Genomic DNA, 27,215 nt, shown 5'->3' on the forward strand with positions numbered 1-27,215 from the left:
AGGCTCAGCTAAGCAAGCATGAAGAGCGCGGCAGGAAGCAGCTTTTCTTCATGGCTCCTGCCTCTGCTCCTGCTTGAGTTCCTACCCTGACTTTCCACAAGGATGGACTATGATTGGGGTGTTAGCCAAATGCACCTTTTTCTCCCCCAAATTGCTTTTGGCCAAGAGAGAAAACAAGAACAAACATTGTCAAGAATACAGGATAGAAGGTGTGTTCAGAATTCTAAATCCTAGCTCCCTTGTCTAGCATAGTCATCTTCAACCCCTTTTTCTCAATGCCCCCTCACCCCTGTCCTGACATCTCGTGCAGCGTCACTGCATCCATGCACCCCCTACCCCCTATCTCCTACATCATCATTTGCATCATGCACCCTACCCCCATCCTACATCTCCTGCAGCATCACTCATCCATGCACCCCTACCCCATCCTAACATCTCCTACAGCATCACTGCATCCATGCACCCCTACTCCCATCCTAACATCTCCTGTAGCATCACTGCATCCATGCACCCCTACCCCATCCTAACATCTCCTGCAGCATCACTCCATCCATGCACCCCTACCCCCGTCCTAACATCTCCTGCAGCATCACTGCATCCATGCACCCCTACCCCCATCCTAACATCTCCTGCAGCATCACTGCATCCATGCACCCCTACCCCCGTCCTAACATCTCCTGCAGCATCACTGCATCCATGCACCCTACCCCCATCCTAACATCTCCTGCAGCATCACTGCATCCATGCACCCCCTACCCCCATCCTAACATCTCCTGCAGCATCACTGCATCCATGCACCCCTACCCCCATCCTAACATCTCCTACAGCATCACTGCATCATGCACCCCTACCCCCATCCTAACATCTCCTGCAGCATCACTGCATCCATGCACCCCTACTCCATCCTAACATCTCCTACAGCATCACTGCATCCATGCACCCCTACCCCCATCCTAACATCTCCTGCAGCATCACTGCATCCATGCACCCCTACTCCCATCCTAACATCTCCTGCAGCATCACTGCATCCATGCACCCCTACCCCCATCCTAACATCTCCTGCAGCATCACTGCATCCATGCACCCCTACTCCCATCCTAACATCTCCTACAGCATCACTGCATCCATGCACCCCTACTCCCATCCTAACATCTCCTACAGCATCACTGCATCCATGCACCCCTACCCCCATCCTAACATCTCCTACAGCATCACTGCATCCATGCACCCTACCCCCGTCCTAACATCTCCTACAGCATCACTGCATCCATGCACCCCTACCCCCATCCTAACATCTCCTACAGCATCACTGCATCCATGCACCCCTACCCCCGTCCTAACATCTCCTACAGCATCACTGCATCCATGCACCCCTACCCCCATCCTAACATCTCCTGCAGCATCACTGCATCCATGCACCCCTACCCCCATCCTAACATCTCCTGCAGCATCACTGCATCCATGCACCCCTACCCCCATCCTAACATCTCCTGCAGCATCACTGCATCCATGCACCCCTACTCCCCATCCTAACATCTCCTGCAGCATCACTGCATCCATGCACCCCTACTCCATCCTAACATCTCCTGCAGCATCACTGCATCCATGCACCCTACCCCCATCCTAACATCTCCTGCAGCATCACTGCATCCATGCACCCCTACTCCCATCCTAACATCTCCTACAGCATCACTGCATCCATGCACCCCTACTCCCATCCTAACATCTCCTGCAGCATCACTGCATCCATGCATTAATCAAGTGCTTTGCTTTATCATCATTAAAGTCTGAAAATATTTCAAATAAATCTTACATTTCTCTGTTATCTATATAAGAAGATATGAAATAACCGCTTTTCACCTACAAAAGCCTATTTAAGAAGAAAGCTGAAAACATAACTTGCTGATCGCCACACTAATCCATTCTTATCTACAATACAGTTACATGTTCCTCACAGCTGTGACAAATGGTGAGCGAGCAATTACTCGAACACTCTGTTACAGCTGATGAGACAAGCAGTATTATGCTAAGTAGCAGTCAATTAAAAAGATAATCCTTAGTTCTTAACAAAATTCATCTCTTTTAAGTGGTCGCTGTAACAAGACTTCGTGTTTCAGTCTCTTTATGTGCATTATCCCAGACACTGACCTCTCTTCTCTTGTCTTACAGTTACACAGCTGTGCACGCTGACCAACATGTGCTTCCTCAGTGTCCCTCTCGCTCTTTCCTACTTCTCTCAGGTCAACTACTAATCACAAAATGTGTCAGTTTGAATAGAGAAATGGCCTCCATAGGCTCATATATTTGAATACTTGGTCCCCAATTGGTGAAACTATTTGGCAAGGGTTTGTGGATGTGGCCTTGTTGGAGGTGTGTTACTGGGGTGAGCTTTGAGGTTTGAAAAGCTCAGACCACTCCCCGTTAGCTCTCTCTGCCTTGGGCTTGTGGCTCAAAATGTGAGTTCTTAGCTACTGCTCCAGGGCAATGACTGCCTGCCTGCTGCCATGAAACTTGCCGTGATGTCCATCTGGAACCTTGATCCCTAAGTGAAGCAGGTTCTAAGTTGCCTTCATTGTGGTGTCTTATCACGGCAGTAGATACGTAACTAAAATGCCAAATTTAAAAATCTTTCATTTTTGCTTCTTCAGGAGAAGTTCCATAGCCCAGGCAACACTTGACTGAGCTCGCTGTCTAGCCAAAGCTGAATTTGAACTCCTGATTTGCCTCCATCCACTTCCAAAGTACAGGACCACAGGCATTTGACACCACCTACTAGTTCAGCCTCATTGTCCTTAATGTCCTGTGATCATTCATTGTAGCTAATTAACCCTCCTTCCTATCTCCAGATTTACCTAATCTAAAGTCTATAATGGGCAAGGAGGCACACACCTGTAATCTCAGCAATGCGGGACCCACGCAGCAGATTTGCCATTTCAAGGTCAGCTTCATGCCAAAATCCTGGATCATACTTTAAGGTTAACTAACTTAATTAACTAATTAAAAGGTGGCAATAAAAATGAGACACCAAAGCTCCTAATATCTCCTCTGACAATTCTATCCCTAATGATACTGAAAACATGAGCCACATCAAGTGTCACCTACTTGCTGTCTACAGCTAAACTTCCCAGATGATTCACAGTGATGTGTTAGCTCGAACACTTTCCTGTCCTGAAAATCTGGCATGTTTTGCTACTTGGCGTATTAGTAGCATCTGATCTGAAAAACCTAACTTGACCATGTCTCGACACCTGACTCTCCACTTGAATACCAAGTTCAAGATACTGCCATCTTCTGAGCCATCTGAGCTGAAAGGAGGAGGAGGAAGAGGAGGAAGAAAGTGAAGAAGGAGAAGGAGGAGAACAACAACAACAACAACAAAACAAAAACAACTGTAGCTACAACTTTGCTGATACTATCTGCACCAACTTTTGGACTCCATCAATCAAGTTTATAGATCCTACTTCTGCAATGGTGCTTACTCCTGTCCTTTTCTATTTACTACTACCAAGACATCTCAGTCCAAATTCTCATTGCTTCTCTTAACAACAGCGACAGTTGTCCAACCTGTCTCCTGACTACTACGCCCCACCACACTCTTCAGCCCACGACTGAGTGAAAATCTTCCTGAAACTGTTTCTCTATAAAGCCTGGAAATGCCTTCCATTGCTGGGCAAGCATGATGCAACTTGGCCACCGAATGTAGTTGTCTTGAATATTTACTCAGCATTCTCATTTTATAGCTAGGACCTATAAATAATGATTAAGGCATAACCTTTGCCTTCACCTCACAATCTGGTCCTCATCAACCATTCCGAACTACTCTCCCCAAACCTTTTTCTAACCTTACACATAAAGTACCAATAGAGTCTCATATATACTGCATGCTCTCCTGCTTCAAAGCTTTTCTCCATTCCCTTCCTGAAATACAGTTCTCTGCAGTTCTCTGAGGTGAGTTGGAACAGTGTCTCTCCTCAATGGCTATAATCCATTTCTCCCTCACATTCCTCTTATTTAGGTGCCTCCTTAATCCCCACAAAAAAAATAATGCCTGTGATTACTATTTGCATTTTTTGCAGTGGTTTAAGCAACACAGTATACATAGTAGCTGCAGAATACACCGCTTTTAAGTACAAATGCACACACAAACAGGTACTACCCCCTCAATTCTACTGTATCTGCCTTTCCTCCCACTTACACAAAGTATATTAAATATATATGTATTCTTGGAAGAGAGGTGAAGGGCAGTAGTACAGCACTTTCCTAGCATGTGCAAGACCCTGGATTCAATTTCTAGCACTGTATATGCAAATATACGTGCACACACATAAGCACATACATACATAAACAAAAGCACACAAGAAAAAAGAAAGAAAAAACACAACATTGTCTCAATCTGTTTTCAACTCTATAAAATTCATTTGTCTTCCCAAGCACAGCCATGTTTTTCTTGGGAAAAAAAAGTTTCTAAACATTAAATGACTTTTTTTTATAGCGTTCAGCATAACTCTAGTGTCTGACTTCAAGCTGTTTTTTGTGTTATTGCTTGTCATTGGATAAATATAAGTAGCCACAGCAGCTAAAAAGAACACATCTAACTTGAGCGTGTAATGTCTTTATTTCAGTACAGGTTTGCTGGGTTTCAGTGGGTCCAAACACTTCTTAGATGGAAAACTCCCGAATGTACTAATTTGTATCTGTGGTTTGATCTGAGAGGCACCACATATTTGTGTTGCTGGTAAAGATATGGCCAAAGCAATATAAGAAGCTTCCAAAAGGAATTAAGACATATTTATCTGTGTTAAAACAGAAACTGAACAAACCATTTCTAAGCATAGCATAATGGAGAAAAGCAAGAACAAATAATGGTTAAACCTTTGTAATGTATTTATAGTGCTTTCTAGCAACTGTCATCTGTTGTTCTCACATGCTCTTACACTGTTACCTGTCTAAGGTATCAGGAGTTTTCATTGTCAACTTGACACACCCTAGAGTCATCTGAGAAGAGGAACCCTTACTTGAAGAATTGTCTCCATCAGACAGGCCTGTGGGCATGTCTGTGAAATATTTTCTTGATTGATCGCTGATATGAAGACCCAGCCCACTGTGAGCATCACCATCTCCATGTAGGTGCCTATAGGCAAATCTGTAGGGCATTTTCTTAATTGGTGATTGATGTGGGAGTAACAACCCCATTGTGGCCATGTCACCCCTGGGCAGGTGGCCTACTTGGAGTATGTAAAGGGGCTGAGCAAGCCAGGAAACTGCATTGTTCAGCGGCTTTGGTTTCAGTCCCTACTTCTAGGTCCCTGTCTTGACTTCCCTCACTGATTAAGTATAAGTTCAGAATTGTGAACTGAGATAAGCTCTTTCCTTCCCAAGTTGCTTTTGATCATGGTGTTTTATCACAGCAAGAGAAACCCAAAACTAGGACACTGGCAAAACTCTCAATCACACAGATTTCAAAAGAAATCTGAGACATAGAAGAGGTTGAGAGCCAAGGTCTAAGGTCATCGGTGGCACAGCCATAGATTATTTCAGACTGATTTAGCTCAAGATAGATTCAGAATGAATTAGGCTCACCTGGAATGGCTTTTTCAAAATTGTGGTACATCTAATTTTTTAAATTATGCACCTTCTTATGAATAAACTTTAAATATAGAATAAAGTAATTTCAAAACAAAGAAAAATATTTTATTGTTTTCAAATGTTACGCTTATTCTAAAACTTCCTAGCTGTTTTAGTTGCACTGATGAAAAAAATTGCACTTTCTTTTAAAAGTGGTACATTTAATAATGATAAAGCCTATTAATATTTTATGTTATGAAGAAGCAATGAAACATTCATTAAAAAAGAAATAATACCATGGTTAATCAAAGTAATTACTTTAGTTTGCTGGTGTCAAATTGTCTCCTCAAGGGAATAATACCAAACCAAACAAACAGGCACACATAAGCTTAAACCTGCCTCACCCAGGCTTTCTCCCAAAATATCCATTGTTCCCAGGCTGGACAATACTATAAGTCTCATTTTTTTTTTAAATCTCAGCCATTTTCCTCTTTCACCACTACATTTGCAAGATACCAGGCTCCTGCTTTTCTCTGCTTATCACAGCAATCAGAAAACAGCAAACTCTAATGACTACAGCAGCCGAAGATAGAGAGCTCTACCACGTGTCCGCTGCGCTCCAACCAACCTTCCTGCTCGCATGAGGCTGAAAACTTCCACTGTGATCCCCATGGCATCATGGAATCCTCGCCAGAACACTGCAGAGTCTCGAGGATTTGAGAAGAGGCCAGAAAGTGGGTTAAACGCAATTAACATCTGAGGGGATGTGACAAAAATGATAATAATAAGACATTAGGACAAATGAAAGCCTACATTCTGACAAATGGGAGAAAGGCTGTACACCCAATATAGGAAGAAAGTACTCCACAGAATTCTAGCTGGAAGAACTCAAATCCAAGCAATAAATAAAGCTTAAGCTGGTCCAAGAAAAAAACAAAATAAATAAATAAAAAGAATCCATTTCCTTGCCTTTTTCAGCTCCTAGAGCCTGTCTGAGTTTCCTGGCCATGGCCTACTTCATCTTCAGGCCAACAGTCACATTAGCCCAACAGGCCTGGCAGCCTGGACAGCACATTCTCTACCTTGAGCCCATTAGGTTTTTCTTCCATAAGCCCTTGTGAGTGCACTGGGCCCCGAGGAATCCAAGGCACTTCTCCACATGACGACCACTTTCTACTATCAGTAAAGTCCTAATTGCCCCAGGCTCCATGTTCCCAGGCTCTATGGATTAGCACATGGAGATCTTCGGGAGGGTAATTACTCTGCCTACCACAGGAAGCAAAGGGTGGCTCATCAGAAAGAGAACTTTCTTACAAAGCAAAGAAGAAGCCAATTCCTTCAGCAAGAAACAATGTAAGAGCAACAGTGACACTTATTAACATCACCTTCTTCATAAAACTGCACCTCCAGAGGTAGGGCTCCTTTAAGAAAATGGCTAGCACATTACAAAGCAATGTAACACTTAATGTGTAGTATGTTAAGTAGTATTAGGAGAGAAGATGGCAGAAGAGAGAGGACATTAATTGTGGAATCTTAATGTATATTAGAGGGATCGTTCCAATTGCACAGCAGGAAATGGCCCAACACCAAACTCTACCATTGTTCTGCTCCAAATCATGGTAAAAACTACTGTCACTTCTTTATTCTTCTATATCTCTAAGTCTACATATGCTAATAATAGTCTTCAGTTTTTCACTAATAGATTAAAAATCCAGATATGATGAGGTTACAATTTTTCATGTTGCAAATAATAATGAAATAAGGACTATTCCATCACAAAAAAATACATCAAAAGTAAAACACAATCACCAGAATAAATAGGTGACCTACAGACAACAATCTGCCATTTATATATTAAACAGGAGATTAATGTCTGAAATTAATTGAAGTGAAAAATTAAACACACAAAATCACCCCATCAGTAAATGACCTAATAAACCAAATAGATAGTTCCCAATAAAAGAAATGCAAATGGAAAATAAGCATTTGAAACAATGTTCAATGTCCTTAGCTGTCAGGGAAATACAATTCAAAACTGCCTTGAGCCAGAACATGGTTAATCCCAGTCGCAATGACTACCATCAAAAAACAAAGGCTGGTGAGGTTATGGAACAAGAGATCCTTTACACAGCTGGTAGAAATGCAAATGAATACAGCCACTGGGGAAATCAATAAATATATATGTTCCTCAAATAACTGAAAATTAAACTATGACATTACATACTATGATATAATATACTTCTAGGTATATTAATATTCAATCACTTTAAGTCAACGTACTATAAAGATATTTGTGCATGAGTGTTTATTGTTCCTTCGTTTTAATAACTAAGAAATGTATTCACCTTGGGCATCTATCTAAAGATGAATGGATGAAAGAGAATAGTATATATAAACAATGAATTTTTTTTCAGCCATAAAGAATAAATAGATACTGAAGAAAAATGCACAGACCTAAAGATGACTGTGTTGAAGAAATAAGCCAGACTCAGAATGACAAATGCTACACTTCCCTTCATGCAAATCTAGATGTCAGTGTGTGTGTGTGGGGGGGGGGGTGTGTAGGGGTGGGTGGGTGTGTGTGTGTGTGTGTGTGTGTGTGTATGTGTGTGTGTGTGTGTGTGAAGGTCATGAAAAGTAGAAGAGAGAGAAATTATTTGGAAGAAGGGAAGGGACTAGAAGAGAAAGGCATGGAGGACTCTGAGGGAGTGAAAGACGGGGTGAATAAACACAAAGTACAGCCAGGTGTGGTGGCGCATACCTTTAATCCCAGAACCCCAGGAGGCAGAGGCAGGGGCAGGTGGCTCTCAGTGAGCTCAAGGCTAGCCTGATCTACAAAGTGAGTCCAGGACAGCCAAGGCTACACATAGAAACCCTGTCTCGAAAAACAAAACAAAAGAAACAAAGTACAATGACATATGCGTATGAAAATATCATAATGAAACCCATTACTTTGTATGCTAACTATACATTTTAATTATAGAAAAGAAAAATCCAGATGCATTGCTTTCAGCCCAGAGCAAGTACTGATTTTGAAGGAATTAATGAGAATGCCAGTATTTAATGGAGTTGTTACAAGGCACAGAGTCCATCTTCTTGCTGCCATAGTGCAGGATCCAGTGTCCAGCAGCAAGCAGTGTGCAGGCAGTAACAGGAGCAGCTAGCTCTATCACAGTGAGCTAGCTGATGGCAAGGTATAAGACAAGGTAGCCCTAAAAGGCCATCTTTCTTGGAGGCTGATAGGGAAACAGATGACTTCAGACTAGTGAACAGCTTCTCAGAGGTACGTGGTCAAATGAAGAGCCTCTGACCCAAGTCCCTCAGAAAGAGGTACTTCTCAGTTCTGCAAGTGCTCGCAGCAAAGCGTCATCATTTCCTTGGTCTATTCCTGTCACTGATTGGTGTGTCATCATGTAGTTCCTGGCATGTACACACTGGACAGAGTAGAGCAGAAAGCTGTAGAGTAGTTTTCCCACTGCTCACATGAACCTCACAGTCATGAAAGAAAACACGGCAGCTGATCATAAGGAAGACTGGGATCAGGACCTTGTCAGAGTAATTTAGCCTGGCCCTGATCAGCTCCCTGTTGCAGCATCTCCATGCTAAGCAAAGACACGAGCACGTGTGTGCGCACACACACTCACACACACACACACACACATCCATACACCTCTGTGAGCTCACGAGTCTGAAGGAGCTATCTGGGATGTTCTAACATTCAAATGCTTGTTTTAGGAAGCTCAGGCAACCCATAATGTCCTCATGGACAAAGTTCACTTTCAACCCAATTGAACTCTTCTGAAACAGTCATAGTCATAGGTAGATGCTAGAAAACGCAAGCACTACGTGTGCATGCCAAAGGAAGCTATGGATCTGAAGGCAGGGTTCATCTGAATAATCCAAACAAAAATATCTGAAATCATGACTTCATTCACTCTAAACCTTAAAAGATCTGTTATTCTAATCACTAGAAATGACTTAACATTTGGAAATCAGCAACTGATGAACTCCTCACTATCAACTAAGCTTAGGCAGACCTGACCACTATCATTTTGGGGGATGTGTTAAGAATGGTTCCTTCTTATTCTTCTCCTGTGTTTCATCATATTAAAGGGGTTCATAGACAATTAACATCATTCAATGGTGAGCTCCTGAGTCCTTAATGCGAAAGCTTCTGTCTTTTCATTGCTGAAGAAGCTTAGCCAAGCAATTAAGCTAAGGTCAAGGATGCATTAAGGTTATCTGCCTCCCAAGAGCCCATCAACAAGGGATTATTATGGGCTATAGCATGGGAACTTCCCAGTCTCTATCACATCCTCTGTCACATCACATCAGTCTACCTGGTGTAGTTCACAGGTCGACGTGGTCTCTCCTGACCAGGGATGCAATGTGCAGTCTCAACGTTTTTCATGTTTTATCCAAACTCATCCAATCAATTTTGAAACATGCTTGTGGTCCACTTTGTAATAATGCCCTTTCTCTGTGGTGCTAGAGGTTAAGCCCAGGCCCTGAGACATGCAGGGACTCGATCTGTATCCCCTGCGGAGTAGCAGGAGCCTCCTCACGGGTGGAGTTTGTTGACAAATGATGCAGAGCTGATCCTAAAGGCCTAGAGTTGCTTTTCAGTTCTGCAAACCTCAAAAATAAAAAAATTTTAAAAAGAAGCATCACAGGCAGGCAGACGGAGAGATTGACAGTGTTTGGCCTGGAAGACTGTGGAGGATCACCACACCTAACTGACTAACTTCAAGTTCTTTTACATTTAAAACGTTTTAATGTTTGATACTGACCATTTACAGCCACTTTCATTCCCAGAAAAATGCATTAAATTCATAAATATTTTATCTATGTATCTCATCTGTAAGTTAGTTAAATTTAGGTAAACATTGATAATAAACTGTTTCAACTAAAGCTTAAAGGGATTTGTTAATCCTGTTATTGTTTTTTTAATTAAAAACATAATTTTCTACTTAAGAATTATCTGAGATATAATTATTCATCAAACAAATAATTCCATAAAATAGCATTTCATTGACCAAATCTTTTTTTTAACACATTTTTATGGGAAAATAAAATAATTCATATTACATCTCATTTTCTATCCCATTCCATGCATCCTCCCGTTCCTCCCTCTCTCCCACTTTCACCCCATTCCCCCTTCCCTATGATTGTGACTGAGGGGGACCTCCTCCCCCTGAATATGGTGCTAGGGTATCAAGTCTCTTCTTCGTAGTCCGCTATCCTTCCTCCGAGTGCCACTGGGCCTCCCCAACAAAGGGACATGGCCAAATATGGGGCAAGAGAGATCCTGTGAAAGTCAGTCCCCAGTCTCCACTTAACTGTGGAGAATGTTCTGTCCCTTGGCTAGATCTGGGTAGGGTTTGATGATGACTGCACGTTTTGTCCTTGGTTGGTGCCTTAGATCAAGCAGAACCCCTGGGCTCAGATCCACCCATCATAACGTTCCTCTTGTACGTTTCTAGGACCCTCTGGATCCACCTACTTCCCTATCCCCTATATTTTTCTCACCTAGAGTCCTCACCTCTATCCCAGTTTCCTGGTAGGTGCAGACTTTCATGGGACCTGCCCCTTGGGCTAGTGTCCAGTTATAAGTGAGTATATACCATTTGAGTCTCTCTGCTTCTGGGTTAGCTCACTCATTATGATCGTTTCTAATTCAATCCATTTGTCCACAAATTTCGGGAATTCCTTGTTTTTAATAGCTGAGTAGTATTCCATAGTGTAAATGTACCACAGTTTCTTTATCCATTCTTCTACGGAGGGACAGAGGCTGTTTCCATGTTCTGGCGATTATGAATAAGGCTTCTATGAACATGTTTTTTTGTTGTGTGCTGGAGCATCTTCTGGGTATACTCCAAGGAGTGGAATAGCTGGGTCTTGAGAAAGCCCTATTCCCAGTTTTCTGAGATAGCACCAGATAGATTTCCAAAGTGGCTATATTAGTTTGCATTCCCACCAGCAATGAAGGAGTGTTCCTCTCTCTCCACATCCTCGCCAGCATGTGTTGTCATTTGATGTTTGATTTTAGCCATTCTGATGGATATAAGATGGAATCTCAGAGTTGTTTTGATTTGCATTTCTCTGATGACTAGAGATGTTGAGCATTTCTTTAAGTGTGTCATTGACCAAATCTTAATAGGTCATTTTATTCTCTTTTTTTTTTCCCTGAATGTTTAAATTGGAAAACAGAAAAAAACTGAGGAGACATACATTTAAGCTAGAGATTACTAAACGCTGTGTTAAGACACGACTGTGAAATGGACAGCCCACCTGATTGAAGGAAGAGTCGTCGGAGCAGTTGTCCGTGCAGCAGCTGCTGCTTGTCTCCTTCTGCGTCCTCCTCTGCCTGTCCTGACTCCGCGTCTCATCTTCTTCAAACTTGTTCATCATGGACTCTACCACCACCACCATAATGTTCTTCAGGGAATGCATCATTTCCTTATACCTTTAAATTGAACGTACACTTAATAAATGAACTCAAGGCACTTGACTATACTTGCTCTATGAAAAGGAAAAAAATTTATGAACATAAAACAAAGAAAATGTAAGTCTGTTTTGTAAAAAAATAGATAAACAGGCTGGCGAAATGTCAGGGCTACACAGAGAAAGCCTGTTTCGAGAAACCAAATAAATAAGTAAATAAACAATAAATAAAACAAAAAGAATTCCTGCATATCATCCCCGTATAGTTTTTCACCTAGAAATATGAAGGTATGTGGGAAAATCCACTCATTCTAAGCCAAGCTGGCCCAGTGACATACATTCCTGAGACCAGAAATGCAGTGAAATGTTCACCACACTTCCAAACGCTGGGCTAGGTTACACCTCGCTTCCGTCCCTTGTCTCACTTCTGTCTCCCTTCCCCACCTTCCATCTTTCCTTTCTTCATATCTCCGGGTACCCACAGCCTCACCTGAGATATTCTATGTTTTCTCAAGTCTAAGTAGGACTGAAGCGGTCAGTAGGTGCTTTCAAAGAAAAGCCACAGAACCAATCCTCAGCGGTGGCAGCAAAGATTTCTGAAGCAAGACTTAAAACTGGACAACGTCTAGATCCTCTCATCTCGGCAAGTCTAAAAATGTCTCCAGAAGAAAAGGCTTATAACTGGAAGACTTATTATTGTCTATGTGTCGCTGTTTGGCCTGCATGTGCTTCTGCGCAAGATACGTGCACAGTGGCTCTGAGGATATAAGAGGAAGATGGGTGAGTTCAAGGGCGGCCTCAGCTGCACAGGAATGCCCTATCAGAAGGAGGAAGGGAGGAAGAAAAGTACCCTGGTGACCTTTAAGATGTGTCCATCAAAAGATGTTCTGACCAGGCATGGTGTCACATTCCTTTAATCCCAGCACCCAAGAAGCAGAAAGAAGTCTATCTCTGTAAATTCAACGTTGACCTGGCCTACAAAGCAAGTTCTGGGCAAGCCAGTGCTACACACTGAGACCATGTGCCAAACAAAGGCTGTTTGCTCCTTCCACAGTAATTGAAAATAGCAGCTAAACTATGCTTTCAACACCTTTTGCAGTGAAGTATCTTCACATGAGCATCATGATGTCTCTATTTCTTTAAAATTTACAGTCTTGAGATTTAGCCAAATGTGGTGTGGTATGGTATGCCGGTAATCCCAGCCCTCCAAGCGGAGACAAGAATATTTAGTTTAAGCTTGCTTCAAAAGAAGAAAGGAGGAGTAAGGGAGGAAGGGAAGGAAGGAGGAAAGAGGGAAGGGAAGGAAGGAGGGGGAGAGGAGGGAGGCGAAGGAGGAGGCACACGAGGAGGAGGATAGATAGACAGACAGACAATTTGGTAATTTAATGAAGAAGTATAAAAAGTAAAGCATGAGAATTATTTAAATCCATACAATATCTGAAATTTCTATTTGGACATAAATGTTACTAGCAGGAATTTTTTTAAGACTACCATGAACTCTTCTGCAAGAACCATCATGAAAACGGTCAGAAGGGAAAATAAAAGCAGTGATCTTTTAAAAACTAAGTAGCTGATCATAATTATCACGGGTCAAATGAGCTGGAACGCAACAGCAGCTACTGCGGGCCTTAGAAAGCAAATGATAGTAGATACAGACTATAGATACCATCTGAACCCTCCTATAATTGTTCTAGAAATATTCAAATAGAGGCTAGAGAAATAAAAAGCTTCAAGAGAAGGAAACCAGATTAACAATGGAAATAGCCTAAGTGTTTCCAAACTCATTAAATAACATGAAAGACCTAAAAGGAAGCTCTCCCAAGTGCCAATATTGAAGAAATAAACATCAAGACTTTTAATTAGGGAGATGACTTATAATTATTACAATAAAAATGTACTGTTGTCACATGAGCTCTAAGTAATTTCTCAAGAACCACAAAAAATTACTTTTAAGAGAATAACACTCTCTATGACTTAAAGTCTATCATTCATAGTTCAAAAAGCACAAGGGAAACGTCCATTAAGTCCTTCTAAATCTCTGTGAAGTCATTATTACTGTTTTAAATGTTATACATGGATGAACTAAAGTAGGACAAGTTAAATCGCTTACCTAGAGATTTTTGAAGTAATTTTCTAATAGTGTCATATCAAATTCTGTACTTATTCAAAGGCTTCTACTGTCTGACTAATTTTAGTATTCTTTTTGGAATAAGTTGTTAGACACAGACAACCGGGTATTAAAATACTGCCAAAAAGTTTACAGAACTTCTTTATTTTTTTTTTTCTCTAAAGTAAGAAATAAGAAAACTTTATGGGCTTTACTCCATATGTTAATGGTTTGAACTTGCTATTAATATCTATATATTGACATTCGTCCCAATGAGCAACAACAATAAATAGTTATTTTCACAAAAGAACTCCTGTCCACACTAACATTTTAAATGTATATTAACACTAAGTTAGATTTAGTGCTGTACAATACAGTAGTTAATAAACACTCAAGCACAAATTCTAGTCTCTCTGACTCTGGGTTGGCAGAAGATTGTCTCAGGTAGTTTAAATCAAATTGGCCCACAAGAGTACATGTATTTGAATGCTTGGTCCCTGGTTAGTGGAAATTTTCACAACAACACAAAGCAGCTGAGACATTATTTTATTGACATAAACTCACTTTCCATAAAATAAAATTTTACTGAAACACATGCACATTCTATTATGTATTATTTTTGGCTGTTTTTAATACTGTTCATAAAGGGTATAGGTAGTAAGACCTAAAATGCTTACTATATGTCCCTTTATAAGAAACATTTGCCAACCCCTGCCATAAGAGAGGGTCGAGTAACATGAAGGGACTGTGTGACCCTGAATGAGACAATGAACAAATCCACCCACACTCATCACAATGTGCTCCTGTTATGGTTATTTTTATATAACTGTGTTTTGTTTCTCTTAGTTTCTTTCTTAGCCCAACTATCACACAAATAACTAAGACTCTTATATTTGTTTATAAAACTTTACAACACAATCTTGAGCAGTTTAAGTCTGTTTTTAATCCTCTATGTTATCCTAACTCCATCTTTGCCAAAATCCCCAAGTTAATTGCTTTTTAGTTCTCTCTTTATTCCAGTCGAATCTTCTTCATCTCTTCTGCACCTCTGCCTGTGGCTGAATCCCTTACTTCTTTTTCTAACTTCTCCTCCCCTGACTGGCAGGAAGTCCAGCCTATTCTCTCCCCTGCTCAGTGACTGAATATAAGCTGCTTTGTTGACATGCCAGGGGGACAATTGGGGAGCAGAGTTTATGTTGAGACAGGAGGTTCTCAGACCATGGATTACAATCAGATATGGGGGATTGAGAAAATAGCATTTGAATTACACAATAACCTTATGCCTACATGCTCCTGAGGGAAAATTAGTTTCTTTGGGGCTTATGTTTCAATGCTTCTTTGTTATCAGTACTCATTACACATTTTTCATACTGTATTTCTTCCTTGATATTTCTATACAGCCTTTTGCATATGTCATAGCACTTATACTGAATTGAAACTGTTTAGTTTCATTTCAGAGCAGTGTCCAACTCCTCTCTTCACACTGTGGATTAGTGAAGGCTAAAAAACAGCTTACACATCTTTACAGTATACCAAGTTGCTCATTCAATACATGAACAGAACTTGACATATAAACAAAAAAAAGGGAAGAGGTTACTTTAGGCTTCAGTCTATTTTCCTTTGCTAAAACTAAACTTGAGCCTAAGAACATTAATAAAGAAAGAAGTATATCTCATTATTTGGGGGATCACAAACTTGCACTATTTTGTGCCCAGCTCTGGTCAAAACTTCATGGTAAACAGCACACAAATAGCAATATTCCCTGAGAAAGGTATAAAATGACAAGACTAGAAGAAGCCAGTAGGTGAGAAAGGGGCAGACTTGCTTTTTATAACAACTCTATCTCTTTCTCTGTGCTAAGTATGCAATCTTGCTCACTCTCTTATTAGAGCTATTTAGGGTACAAGAACTGCCTTAATCCCTCTAAGGCGCTTGTCATCAATGACCTAATTTTCTTGTATTTAGCCTCTCTTCAGGGCTCTATGACCTCCTAATTCTGCCACATTGGAGACCACACCTCTAACACTGTTAGAGAATAAAAAACATTTAAAGTATTATAATCTGTAACATAGAACTGACTATAGTGGCAAATAAAACACTCTAATTTCATTAACAACTATCTATGAAGCATCTACAATATACAAGGCATTCTCTAGGCATTAAGATACAGGAACTTAAAAACAGTCAGGTAAAAACTCATCTTTGTAGAACACCCATACCAGTCATACCAGCAAGGAAACACTGAAATAAGCAGAAAATATATGGAGATTTTATCCTTTATTAGTGACAAAAGAGCTGAAAGGAAAATAAAGCAAAATGGAGAAATAATAGGAACAGGGAGCAGTTGTTGGTTTAGGCCTCAGTTAATGCCTTGAAAAGAAGACAGTGAACCAAGATGCCCCAAAACTGAATGTTAAGTCATATAATCTAGAGAAAGGGCGCTCCACTCAGCAAGGCAAATTGGCGACATTCCTGGGCAATGTGCTTACTTGACTGTTTAGTACAGAGCAAGGCCAGCATGGAGGGAGAGGTGGGGAACAGGGTGACAAACAGGTGAGGAGAGTGTGTGGAGAGCTCATGGCCAGCCCTGTGGCTACGCAGAGCCCTGTTTGCTCTATAGCACTGCTTCTCCACATTCCTAACACTGTGACCCTTTAAGACAGTTCCTCATGCTGTGGTGACCCCCAACCCATAAAATTATTTTGTTGCTATGTCATAACTGTAATTTTGCTACTGTTATGAATAGTAATGTAAGTATCTGATATGCAGGACATCTGATGTGTGACCCCTGTGAAAGGGTTCTTCAACTCGAAAAGAGGCTGTGACCCAAGGTTGAGAAATGCTGCTCTCTAGAATGTGAGGCACATGACTTAGGGGTACTGCCAGGAAATCTTAGTGAAGTGTTATTGTGGAGGGAGCAGCAGAACTGAAGGGAAGTGTGTCCCCAACATATATCTGGCCTGCAAAAGTGCTGGGATCCAAGGAAACTACCAGAAAAGGACTTACAACTTCCCCTACATGCCAGAAACCCTAGCCCACTGAGGCTGCAGAGACCAGCCATTCCAGCTCTCCCTTCCCCCACACTGCACCACATGGAACAAGAAGGATCAGAGGAGCTCACCCTTCAATCGAGTGATGGTATGCCTGCAATTCACTCTTTTTGCTTCTTATTTTCTTATTTTATTTCTAATTTTCTGATTTATTCACTTTATATCCTGGTCTTAGGCCCATTGCTCCTCACATCCAAGTTCTACCCTCCATCCCTCTCCCAATCCCCCCTACTCTTATTCCTCAGAAAAGGGGAGGCCCCCCCTTTCCCATCTATGCCAGCTCATCAAGTCACATCAGGAGTGAGCATGCTCTCTTCCCCTGTGGCCTGGCAAGGCAACCCCATCAGGGGAAAGTGATCAAACAGCTAGCATCACAATCCATGTCAGAGACAGCCCCTGCTCCCCTTACAAGAGAACCCACATGAAGCCTGAGCTGCTTATTGGCTACATCTGTGTAGGGGGCCTAGGTCCAGTCCTTGCAAGGGCGTGGCTGGTGCTTCAGTCTCAGCGGACCCCTCTGGGCCCTGGTTAGTTGGCTCTGTGGTCTTCTTGTAGAGCTCCTGTCGCCTCCAGGTCCTTTTCTCCTTCCCCAACTTTCCCACATGTCTCCCTATACCAATGTTTGCCTGGGAGTCTTGGCATCTGTTTCCAGGCGCTGCGAGGTGGAGACTCTCAAAGGACAACACTTTTTACTTTGGAATCATAACCTCCAGCAGCTTTAACAACCTCTAATGTCTGTGGACATTACCAGTATCCCAACTTTTCCTTCCTAGCTAATTTACCCACCTTAATGTTTTTCTTTTCAAAAGTCAAGCCAATACTTAATCCTTATCTACCCTACTTTCCTCCCCAAACCTAATCTTATTAACTAAAATCTTTCTATACTCCCTACTGTTGTTGGGTGTTTATGCTCCAACAATATTGAAGACAAGGGGGAGCCTGGTATTAATTGTTCAGCACAACATTCAAATTGTGGTGACATCAAGCAGCCATGGATGCTACTGCAAGATCCTGTCCTTACTCAGAGAAAAACATAAGCGTTTCAAACAGGCACATGGAGCTCCTAGGCTGAGCAACTATTTTCTGAACTACACATTCAATTCTGCTACATAAAATTCAAATACTTCAACTGAAAAGAAATACAGCTGATGCAAACAACAAAGCAAGCTCAGAAATAACACCAGATGAATAAATTAATCCCAGTGAGGTAATATAGGAAACAAAGAACGCAACAACATGACTCTCCTGAAAAGCTCTAAGACTGCAGCAATGGCATGTAGTGAGAGTTAGAGGAAGCCACAGAAAGAAACTCAAAGGAATGATCATAAACACATATGTATACACGTGTGACTCAAAGAACATTAGCTCCAGATTGAGACTACAGACAACTGAAAGAAATAAAGAAGGGAATGCAAGATGTCAGAGAGAAATTCAACAAAGAGATAGAAATACTGAATAAAAATGAAATCTAAAATGCTAGAAGTGGAAAGCCTAGTAAATCAAATAGAAAGCTCTGTGGAAAGTCCCATGAATTGGATAGGTCAAGGAGAGGGCAGAATATTGAAACTCGAACACAGAGTCGAGGAACTGCTGCAATCAAACAAGAAAAAATAGCAAGGAGTCCAGTGAGAATCACAAGATTTACATGACACTCTAAAAAGACCAAATTTACAGATGATAGCTATAAAATGAGACAATTCTAGTTCTCTATGCATAGAAAATGATTTTTAGAGAATTACAACAGAAAATTTCCCAGAGTTAGAAAGGAGATGCCAAGCCAGACAGACATAGAATGCATTTATAACACCAAACAGATAGGACAAGATAAGGACATCTCATCATATTATGGTTCAAACACTAAATACACAGCATGAATAAAGCACATTGAAAGCAACAAGAGAAAAACACCAAATCACAAAGACAAGCCCATCAGAACAACAGCACATTATTCAACTAAAATTTTAAACGCAGAGGACCCTGGACAGCTGTACTTTAAGTTCTCAAAGACAACTGCCAACCCAGACTACTATACCCAGCAAAGCTATTTGTCATAACTGACAGAAAAGTAAAATTTTTCCATGATAAAAATAGGCTAAAAAATGTTATGATTACTAAGACAGTTCTACAGAAAATACTTAAAGGAACCCTTCTAATTGAAGAAAGAAAGAAATAAAAAAACAAAACAATATCAACACCAAAAAAAAATTATGCACTAGGCCACAGAATAAACAAGACTAGAGTAACAGTTGAACAATAGAGAAGGAGGAAAAAAAGAACAGTACAAAATGGCAGAAACCAATACAACTTTCAATAATAACTCTGAATACCAATGGCTTCAATACCCCAATCAAAAAACAAAAAGCAGTAGAATGAATTGAAAGTCAGGGGCATCTACTTGCTGCCTCCAAGAAAACCGTCTCACCACAAAAGACAACACAGTCACCTCTGATGAAAGGATGGAAAAAGATGTGTCAAGCAAGTGGACCTAGGAAGCAAGCAGATGTCACTGTTCTTGATATCAAAGCAAAGCAGGTGGGAAAGACAGGCATGTCACTTCATATTGATGAAGGCAACAATCTAAAGAGGGCGTTATAACTTATAATATCCACTCCCAGGACAGAACCCCCACTTAGTTTCAAGAAATAAATCTTCTTAGACATGAAGTCGCAGATTAAGCCTAGCACAGCAGTAACAGGTGATTTCAACAGCCCATGCTCCCCATTAGGCAGGACTTCCCAACACAGAAATAGATGACTAGATGACTTCACATATCAGAGATGACACCATAGATCACATGGACTTAACACGTACCTTCAGAATACTCACTCCAAATGCTATAGAGCGTACATTCTCCTCAGCAGCCAACAGAACTTTTTCCAAAATAGATAACATATTGGGGCACAAGGCAAGGCTCAACAGATACAGGAAAATTAAAACCATTCCTTGTGTTCAGATTACAATGGGATGTGACCACAAACCAACAGCAATGAAAATCTTAGAACATACAGCAACTCATAGAGCTTAGACAACACGCCACAGAATAACGAACAGTCTCTAAAGAAATCAAGGAGGAAGTAAGAAAATTCCCAAAATCAAGTGACAATGAGTACACAACACACACAGAAAGAAAAATCTATGCCATACAATTAAAGAACTCTTAAGACAGAAGTGTTTGGTTCTATGTACCTAAGTTAATAGATCATAGAGATCTCAAATAAATAACTTAATTATATACTTTATAAACCATGAAAGAAAGAGGAAGAGCCAAACCTGGAGTTTTGGTAAGGAAAGAGAAGTGCCCACCAGCCCCTACCACTAGCTAAAGAACTACAGACAGCTAATACCTTCTGGGAGAAAAACAGTTTCTTTAAGCTATGACCCCCAGTAGGCCCACCATGCTCTGGTGGATGGCCCCACACACATACATGGGCAACTCTAATTGTATTCAGTGGGGTTACAAAACAAAAAAGGGACCAGAAGTTGAAAGGGTGGAAGGTTGAGATGGGTGTATCTGGGAAGACTTAGGCACATAAGTAGGGATAAATATGATAAAAAATACATCATATGTATGTATGAAATTCTCAAGCAGTTAATAAAAATATGTTTTTAAAAGACCAAGGCAGAAATTGATAAAGTTAGTGTAGAGTTGCTTCTTTGAAAAGATATACAAGATTGGCAAACCCTTAGCCAAACTAAAAATAAAGAGAAAACTCAAATTATCAGGTTTCATCTTGAAAATGTCATCTACTAAAATCTGAAAAGCTAAAGGGTGTGGACAAATTTCTAAATGCATATGACCTACAAAATTAAACCAAGATGAGATAAACAATTTAAATAGCGTTATAGCAAGCAGTGAGGTTGAAGAGTGACTTAAAATGTCCCAACTAAGAAATAGTCCAGTCCCAGACAGATTGATCCATGGATGAATTTCATAAAACCTTTGAAGAAGAAAGATGATTGCTTCTCAAACTAGTAGGAACACTACCAGACAGTTACAAAGTTTACACATTGGAGAAAAGACAGAATCTTCAAAAGGGGCTTGAAAAACTAAATTTCTACATTTAGAATAGTGAAACTAAGTCATTATTTCTCTCTTGGCACAAAAGTCCACTCCAGCTGGGTGTGGTGCCACACGCCTTTAGTCCTAGGCAGGTAAAGCTGTGACTTTGAAGGCAGCTTGGTCTAGAAAGTGAGTTTCAGCACAGCCAGGGCTGTTACACAAAGAAATCCCGTCTCAAAATAAATAAATAAATAAATAAATAAATAAATAAATAAAATGACAACTTTAAATGGGTCAAGAACCCCAACTTAAGACTTGAATCTCTAAAACTGCCAGAGGGAAAGAACAGAGCACCCTTCAAGGTATAGGCAGGGAAAAGCCAAATCACTCAGAAAATAAGGCCAGTATCTATAAATGAGATTTCAAGAAATGTAAAGTATAGGAAATTGCCAACTAGGTAAAGAGATGGCCTACATAATGGGAGAGAAATCTTTGTCAGCTATATATCCTACAGAGAATTAGTATTTAGAATACATAAAGAAATCAGAAAATTAAACATCAAAACAACGGAATCCAAGAAAACAAACAAACAAACAAACAAAAAAAGAGCGATGAACCAAAACAAAGAGTTAACAAAGGAAAACCAGAAAAGGCATTTTATTCTATTACAGAGATACTTGCACATCCGTACTCATTGCTGCTGCTCTTCTCACAATAGCTAGGGGATGAATCAGCCTAGACATCTGTCAGCTGATGAAGGGATAATGAAACTGTGGTACCTATATACAATGGAATTTCATTCACCAATAAAGAAAACTAAAATTTGCAGGACAATAAAACTAGAAAGTACTACACTAAGTGACATAACTTAGACCCAGCACGAAAAGTATTACAAGTTCTTTCCCATATGTGGCTCCCAGATTTTACTTTTTAGATCTACGGTTTTGATCTGGAGTATCTGCAGAGGTAGGGAGCCAGAAGGAGCCCCAAGTAAAGGGGAAGTAAGAGGTCGTACACGGTGTGGAAATACATGTATTATAAAATGCATATCTACTGATTATGGTCATACTCACTCTTTAGAGTCCTGGGTTCTTTTGGTAACATGCTGAACAACAGTGTCATAACCAGATTCCTCACCCTGATTCTGATCAGATGTGCATTTTTCCATTTCTTCTTCAATCATAGATCCCAACGTGTTACATATGTGCTGTCTAAGGTATTTCACAAATTCATAGCTGAAACAAACATAGAAATAAAACATAGTAAATATCATCATCTCACGTATCAATTAGATCCAAGAAACAGAGCACACAAAGGCCTGTTATAACCTGTTATATTTTTGCCTTGTCATTAAAAAAAAAAAAAAAAAATGTTAGCAAGAAGACCTCCAGCCTCTCAACCTTTTATCTTCTTTATTTGGAGAGTAAAAGCAAGGGAGCAGGGTTTCTCTGTATAGTTCAGACTGAACTCAAATTCAAAATCCTCCTGCATCAGCCACCTGAGTCCTGGGATTTCAGGTGCACAGCAATATGCCAGCAAGTTAGATTAGACTGACCAATCTTCCACTTAGGTAAAACACCTAACCAACTGACCTTGGCACGGTCCAGTCACCTGACTGAATGAAAGCGAGAACGCCAATGTAGGAACAACTTACTGCATAGTGTTTCCTTACGTTTTGGTGTTTTTCTTGCAAAACATGTCACATACATCTTATTACATTAAAAAATAAGTTGGAAAAGGGTCAAACTTCCTTTCATGGACACCAGAAACTACTTAATGTATTCTCCTTCAGCTGAGGGTAAAGCCCAGTGGTAAAGAAAAAACAAAGGTAGAGAAAGAAGTTAAAAAAAAAAAAAATGCCATCAAAGATGTAGATCTGAATCTAGTGGAGTTTTTTTTTTTTTTATTTTCCTCATAGGGAAAGCCACCTGAGAGTCACCACATCTCAGAAGCACCTCAGAGCACACACCCATCAGCCTCGCTGTTTCCTCCTCCATGGATAAAGCCTTTCCTTCACATACGAAAGTTTGCTAAGGTGAGTAAAGCCACTCAAGTCCCCATGGCTCTTGCTCCTGCGGTATTACCTACATTGCCCAAGAAAACTCAGTGATTGTTTCTCCATGGTGAACTTGTGACTGATGCTGATGCAAAACTACATCTTATAATGTCATGTATAATTATAAAATATCATAGCTATGACACGAAATTATCATATATGATATAAAATTATCTTATATATGATAAGGACATAAAACACGTACTCTCTCCCTGTCGTCCACCCCCAACCACCCCTCCCAGAGGCCTCAAGTGTTTTCTGCCATATTAAAGGGGAGGAGAACATGCAGCCACAGCCTAGAGAAAAAAACAACAGAGGCTGTGGAAGGAAGGGACAGGCTAGCATCTCCACATGGCACATCCTCTCTAGGGTGGAGCCGGGCGTGGTGGCGCACGCCTTTAATCCCAGCACTGGGGAGGCAGAGGCGGGAGGATCGCTGTGAGTTCAAGGCCAGCCTGGTCTACAAAGTGAGTCCAGGATGGCCAAGGCTACACAGAGAAACCCTGTCTCGAAAAAAAAAAAAAAAAAAAAAAAAAAAAAAACCTCTCTAGGGTGGTACTGCCTGTCCTAGTTTTTCCCCTCAATAACCTCACTTACCCCCACTTTGGTTTATTATATCAGAAATCACATTACTTGTTGACTCAATTGTCTTCTTATAAAAATGCTAACATCACAGAAACCCGGTATCCATATAAGCTTTTTTTTTAATGTGGAATGATAAAAGGGATATAAAATTGCAGCCCTTATAAATATTAAGGTAGCAGAAAGTCAACAGAAATCTTTATGTAAGTTAGTTTGAAAATCTAGATAAAAAATTTTAAATGCTCAAAATATAATATGATACTAAAATTGCTGGCTTACTTAATATTTTTGATTACAAATTCTTTTTTTTTTTTTTTTTTTTTTTTGAGACAGGGTTTCTCTGTGTAGCCTAGGCTGTCCTGGACTCACTTTGTAGACCAGGCTGACCTCGAACTCACAGACTCTGGCTGCCTCTGCCTGCCAAGTGCTTACTTAATATTTTTAAACCACAAATGTAAGGGCTGGAGAAATGGCCCAGAGGATAAGAGCACTGGCTGTTCTTCCAAAGATCCTGAGTTCAATTTCCAGCAATCACAGGGTGCCTCAAAACCATCTATAATGAGATGTAGTGTCCTCTTCTGGCCTACTGGCTCACATGCATATAAATAATAATAAATCTTAAAAAAAGAAAAAGAAAAGAAAAAAACACAAATGTGCAGGGTATTGTGGGTATAACTGCCATTCCAGCATTCCAGAGGCAGAGACAAATAGACCTGAGTTCCAGGCCAGTGAGAGCTACATAGTAACATCCTGTAAGGAGGAGGAAGAGAAAAAAAGAAAAAGAAACAAAAAGTAAGTGGATATGTAATAAGTTCACTGTTGAGAATGTGCCAAATTTTTATTGTGCTTTTTGCATAATAAACCTACGATTTAAAAAAAAAGACTGCAAGTATGTCTAAACAATAGTATCATCCACTATTTGCAATTAATATTTAATATGACAATAAGCAAAGACAAAGGAAACCATAAGTACAATCATAAATTTTAAAAAATCAAGCTGGGTGTGATGATACATGCTCCTACCACTTAAGACGCTGACGCAGAATTGTCATTTCCGTGCTGGCCTGGGCAATACTGCAAGCAGGTCTCGAAAATACTGAGTATTAACTTAGAAACTCTACAGTGATTCTTTCTACATCTTTTTAAAATTCCCTTGAGAATCTGAGGAAACTGTAAAGAACAACCCCATAAAACTGCAAGCAAGCATGACCTTTTACATAGAACACTAAAGGACCGAAGGGTCCCCTGCTGCGTATTTCTAGAAACACTGAACTTTGGGATATCCAAAAGTCACAAAAGCAAGATGAAATGCCTCCTGCCATGCATGAGGCTCTGGGTCCCATCCGCTGCACCAGAATAAATAAGTCAATACGTGGACAAAAGCAATATCGCAAGAAAAATGTGAGACCAAACGAAGGGCAAACACTGGATTTTAAAAAGCTACAACCAATCATAAATCGGGCGCCTGGAGATAGTCTTTGAAGCTGAGAGCGGCTTAATTAACTCATTATATGAATAACCTCGACGCTTAGACGTTTACATTGTTAAAGGTCCTTCAAGTGGCATCTGGCCACTTCCTTTCTCCGTGTTTCTCTGTGCTGGGCATCCTGCCTCTTGTCAGTGGATATAGGGCATTTGCACGGTGCCTTACCCATTTACTGGCACCCAGACCTCCTTCAGCATGGGAGCCCCTTGCAGTGTTGAGAGGCTACCAACACCAGGCAGTAAAGTAATAAACAAGCAAATAGTGATTGGGATGGGGGAGGGGGGCGGTCACTGCTTTTAAGTAATGTGAAAGGAATCGTTATAAGTGGTTACGATTTTAGAACACAACGATTTGCAAGTGATGTTATTAACGTGCTGTGGCACCAAAGAACATAGAGGCAGAGGAGGCTCTAGAAAATTAGTTAAAAATAAAAATAAAAATAAATTCAGCTACGGGACAAAGGAGAGAAAAAAACAGAGCCACTAATTAGCTATATTACCAAAAAGCAAATGCATTTCTTTATCCAAAACATTTTCACATTTCCTGGACCAGTGGTTTGTTTGTTTGCTTAAAAACTTAAACTAGACTTTACTTGTGGAAATTTTCGTCAGTTTCCTCCAGCCGCAGGAGGATCTCCTCTGCGCATTCCAAGGAGGGAGCGCCGGTGATTTTCTCCTTCACACTCTGGAACAGCTGCCTGAGCATCCCCTGCAGCATCACCTCATCCTCGCTAGAGAAATGGGCCATCCTGTGCAGCAGCCAAATCTCGGCAACCACCGCGGGGTCGCCACCAACAGAGCGCACTGCGCACGCGCGACCCGGCCCAATCGCGGCAGACGCACAGCGTCGTTCCCTAGGAAACCACAGGCGTCCGGGGGCGGGGCCGCGGCTGAGTCGCGTAGTGCAGGAAAGCGGCCTGGGTTAGGAGACTAGGAGATAGCTGAAGCCAGCGACCGATGCTTGACGTTCATCGGCAGCAGCAGAGTTCAGGCAGTCCCGGACGTGAACAACAGACACATCAGGATCTGCTGGGCGGGCCTGACGGGAAACGCCCCGACTGCGCCTGACGTCAGCTCGCTGACGCACGGGGGGAGGGGTGAATCCCAGGAGGAGACTGGTACCCCTCCTAACCCCTACCTGCGGGAAGGAGGGATGAGAAAGAGTGGGAAGAGACAGTCATTAAAAGCCTAAAAAAGGAAGCCAGAGTGAAAGTAGGCTGACAAGTGTCAACTGGAGAGTGGATGGTATTGAAATGTGGAAAAAACTTTTTTCGTGCAGCAGCGGTATCAACTGTTGAGCGCCTGCTGCTTTCCAAGTATCCTTGCCTGCCTGTGAAGATGGCACTTCATAGTGTGGCATAAAAGAAATTAACAAGTCACCACACTTAACTACAGTTGAGCACCTTACTAAAGAAACGCCACATGACAGACTGGAAGTACCTCTTGAGTCCTTGTCCCTAACTAAAGAGCTACCAACTGGCTTCTGCGAAAAGTCCTTTGTCTTTTAGGGTGTGACCATGATCCAGAGGATGGCCCAATATCCATGAAAGTATAGGCAGCAAAAAGTGAATTTGGTGTTTTGTTTGGGGGCCGGGGGTGGGGGTGGTAGAGGGTAATCCTAAAGAGATGAATTGGTGGTTAAGAGCACTGTCCGCTCTTCCAGAGGACCCAGGTACAATTTTCAGCCCCAACATGGTGGCTCACAATCTTCTGTAAGTCCAGAGGCAGGCGGATCTCTGTGAGTTTGAGGCCAGCCTGGTCTACAAAGAAAATTCCAGGATAGCCAAGGATACACAGAGAAACCCTGTCTCGAAAAACCAAAAGAATAAATAAAAGATGACAAACCACTGATGAGTGGTTTGATGTCAACCAACTTCCAGAATCCAGCCGTATATTCTATCTCATATCAGATACATTTCTTAGGTT

The 27,215-nt window shown here is 41.0% G+C and overlaps 1 protein-coding gene across 1 annotated transcript in view; it reads right to left on the reverse strand.

Moving 5' to 3' along the window:
* Window positions 1–26,170, reverse strand: part of Tbc1d32 (TBC1 domain family member 32) — a 196,755-nt gene extending 170,585 nt beyond the window's left edge. Inside the window, exons 1-3 of the mRNA XM_051164597.1 lie at window positions 25,883–26,170; window positions 22,240–22,401; window positions 11,857–12,031 (exon numbers count right to left, since the gene is read on the reverse strand). Of these exons, the coding sequence (XP_051020554.1) occupies window positions 11,857–12,031; window positions 22,240–22,401; window positions 25,883–26,037 (492 nt within the window). The 5' untranslated portion in view covers window positions 26,038–26,170. The remainder of the gene's footprint in view (window positions 1–11,856; window positions 12,032–22,239; window positions 22,402–25,882) is intronic.
* Window positions 26,171–27,215: the final 1,045 nt, after the last annotated feature.

Source organism: Acomys russatus, chromosome 21 (assembly GCF_903995435.1).
Source record: "Acomys russatus chromosome 21, mAcoRus1.1, whole genome shotgun sequence".
Taxonomy (NCBI): Eukaryota; Metazoa; Chordata; class Mammalia; order Rodentia; family Muridae; genus Acomys; species Acomys russatus.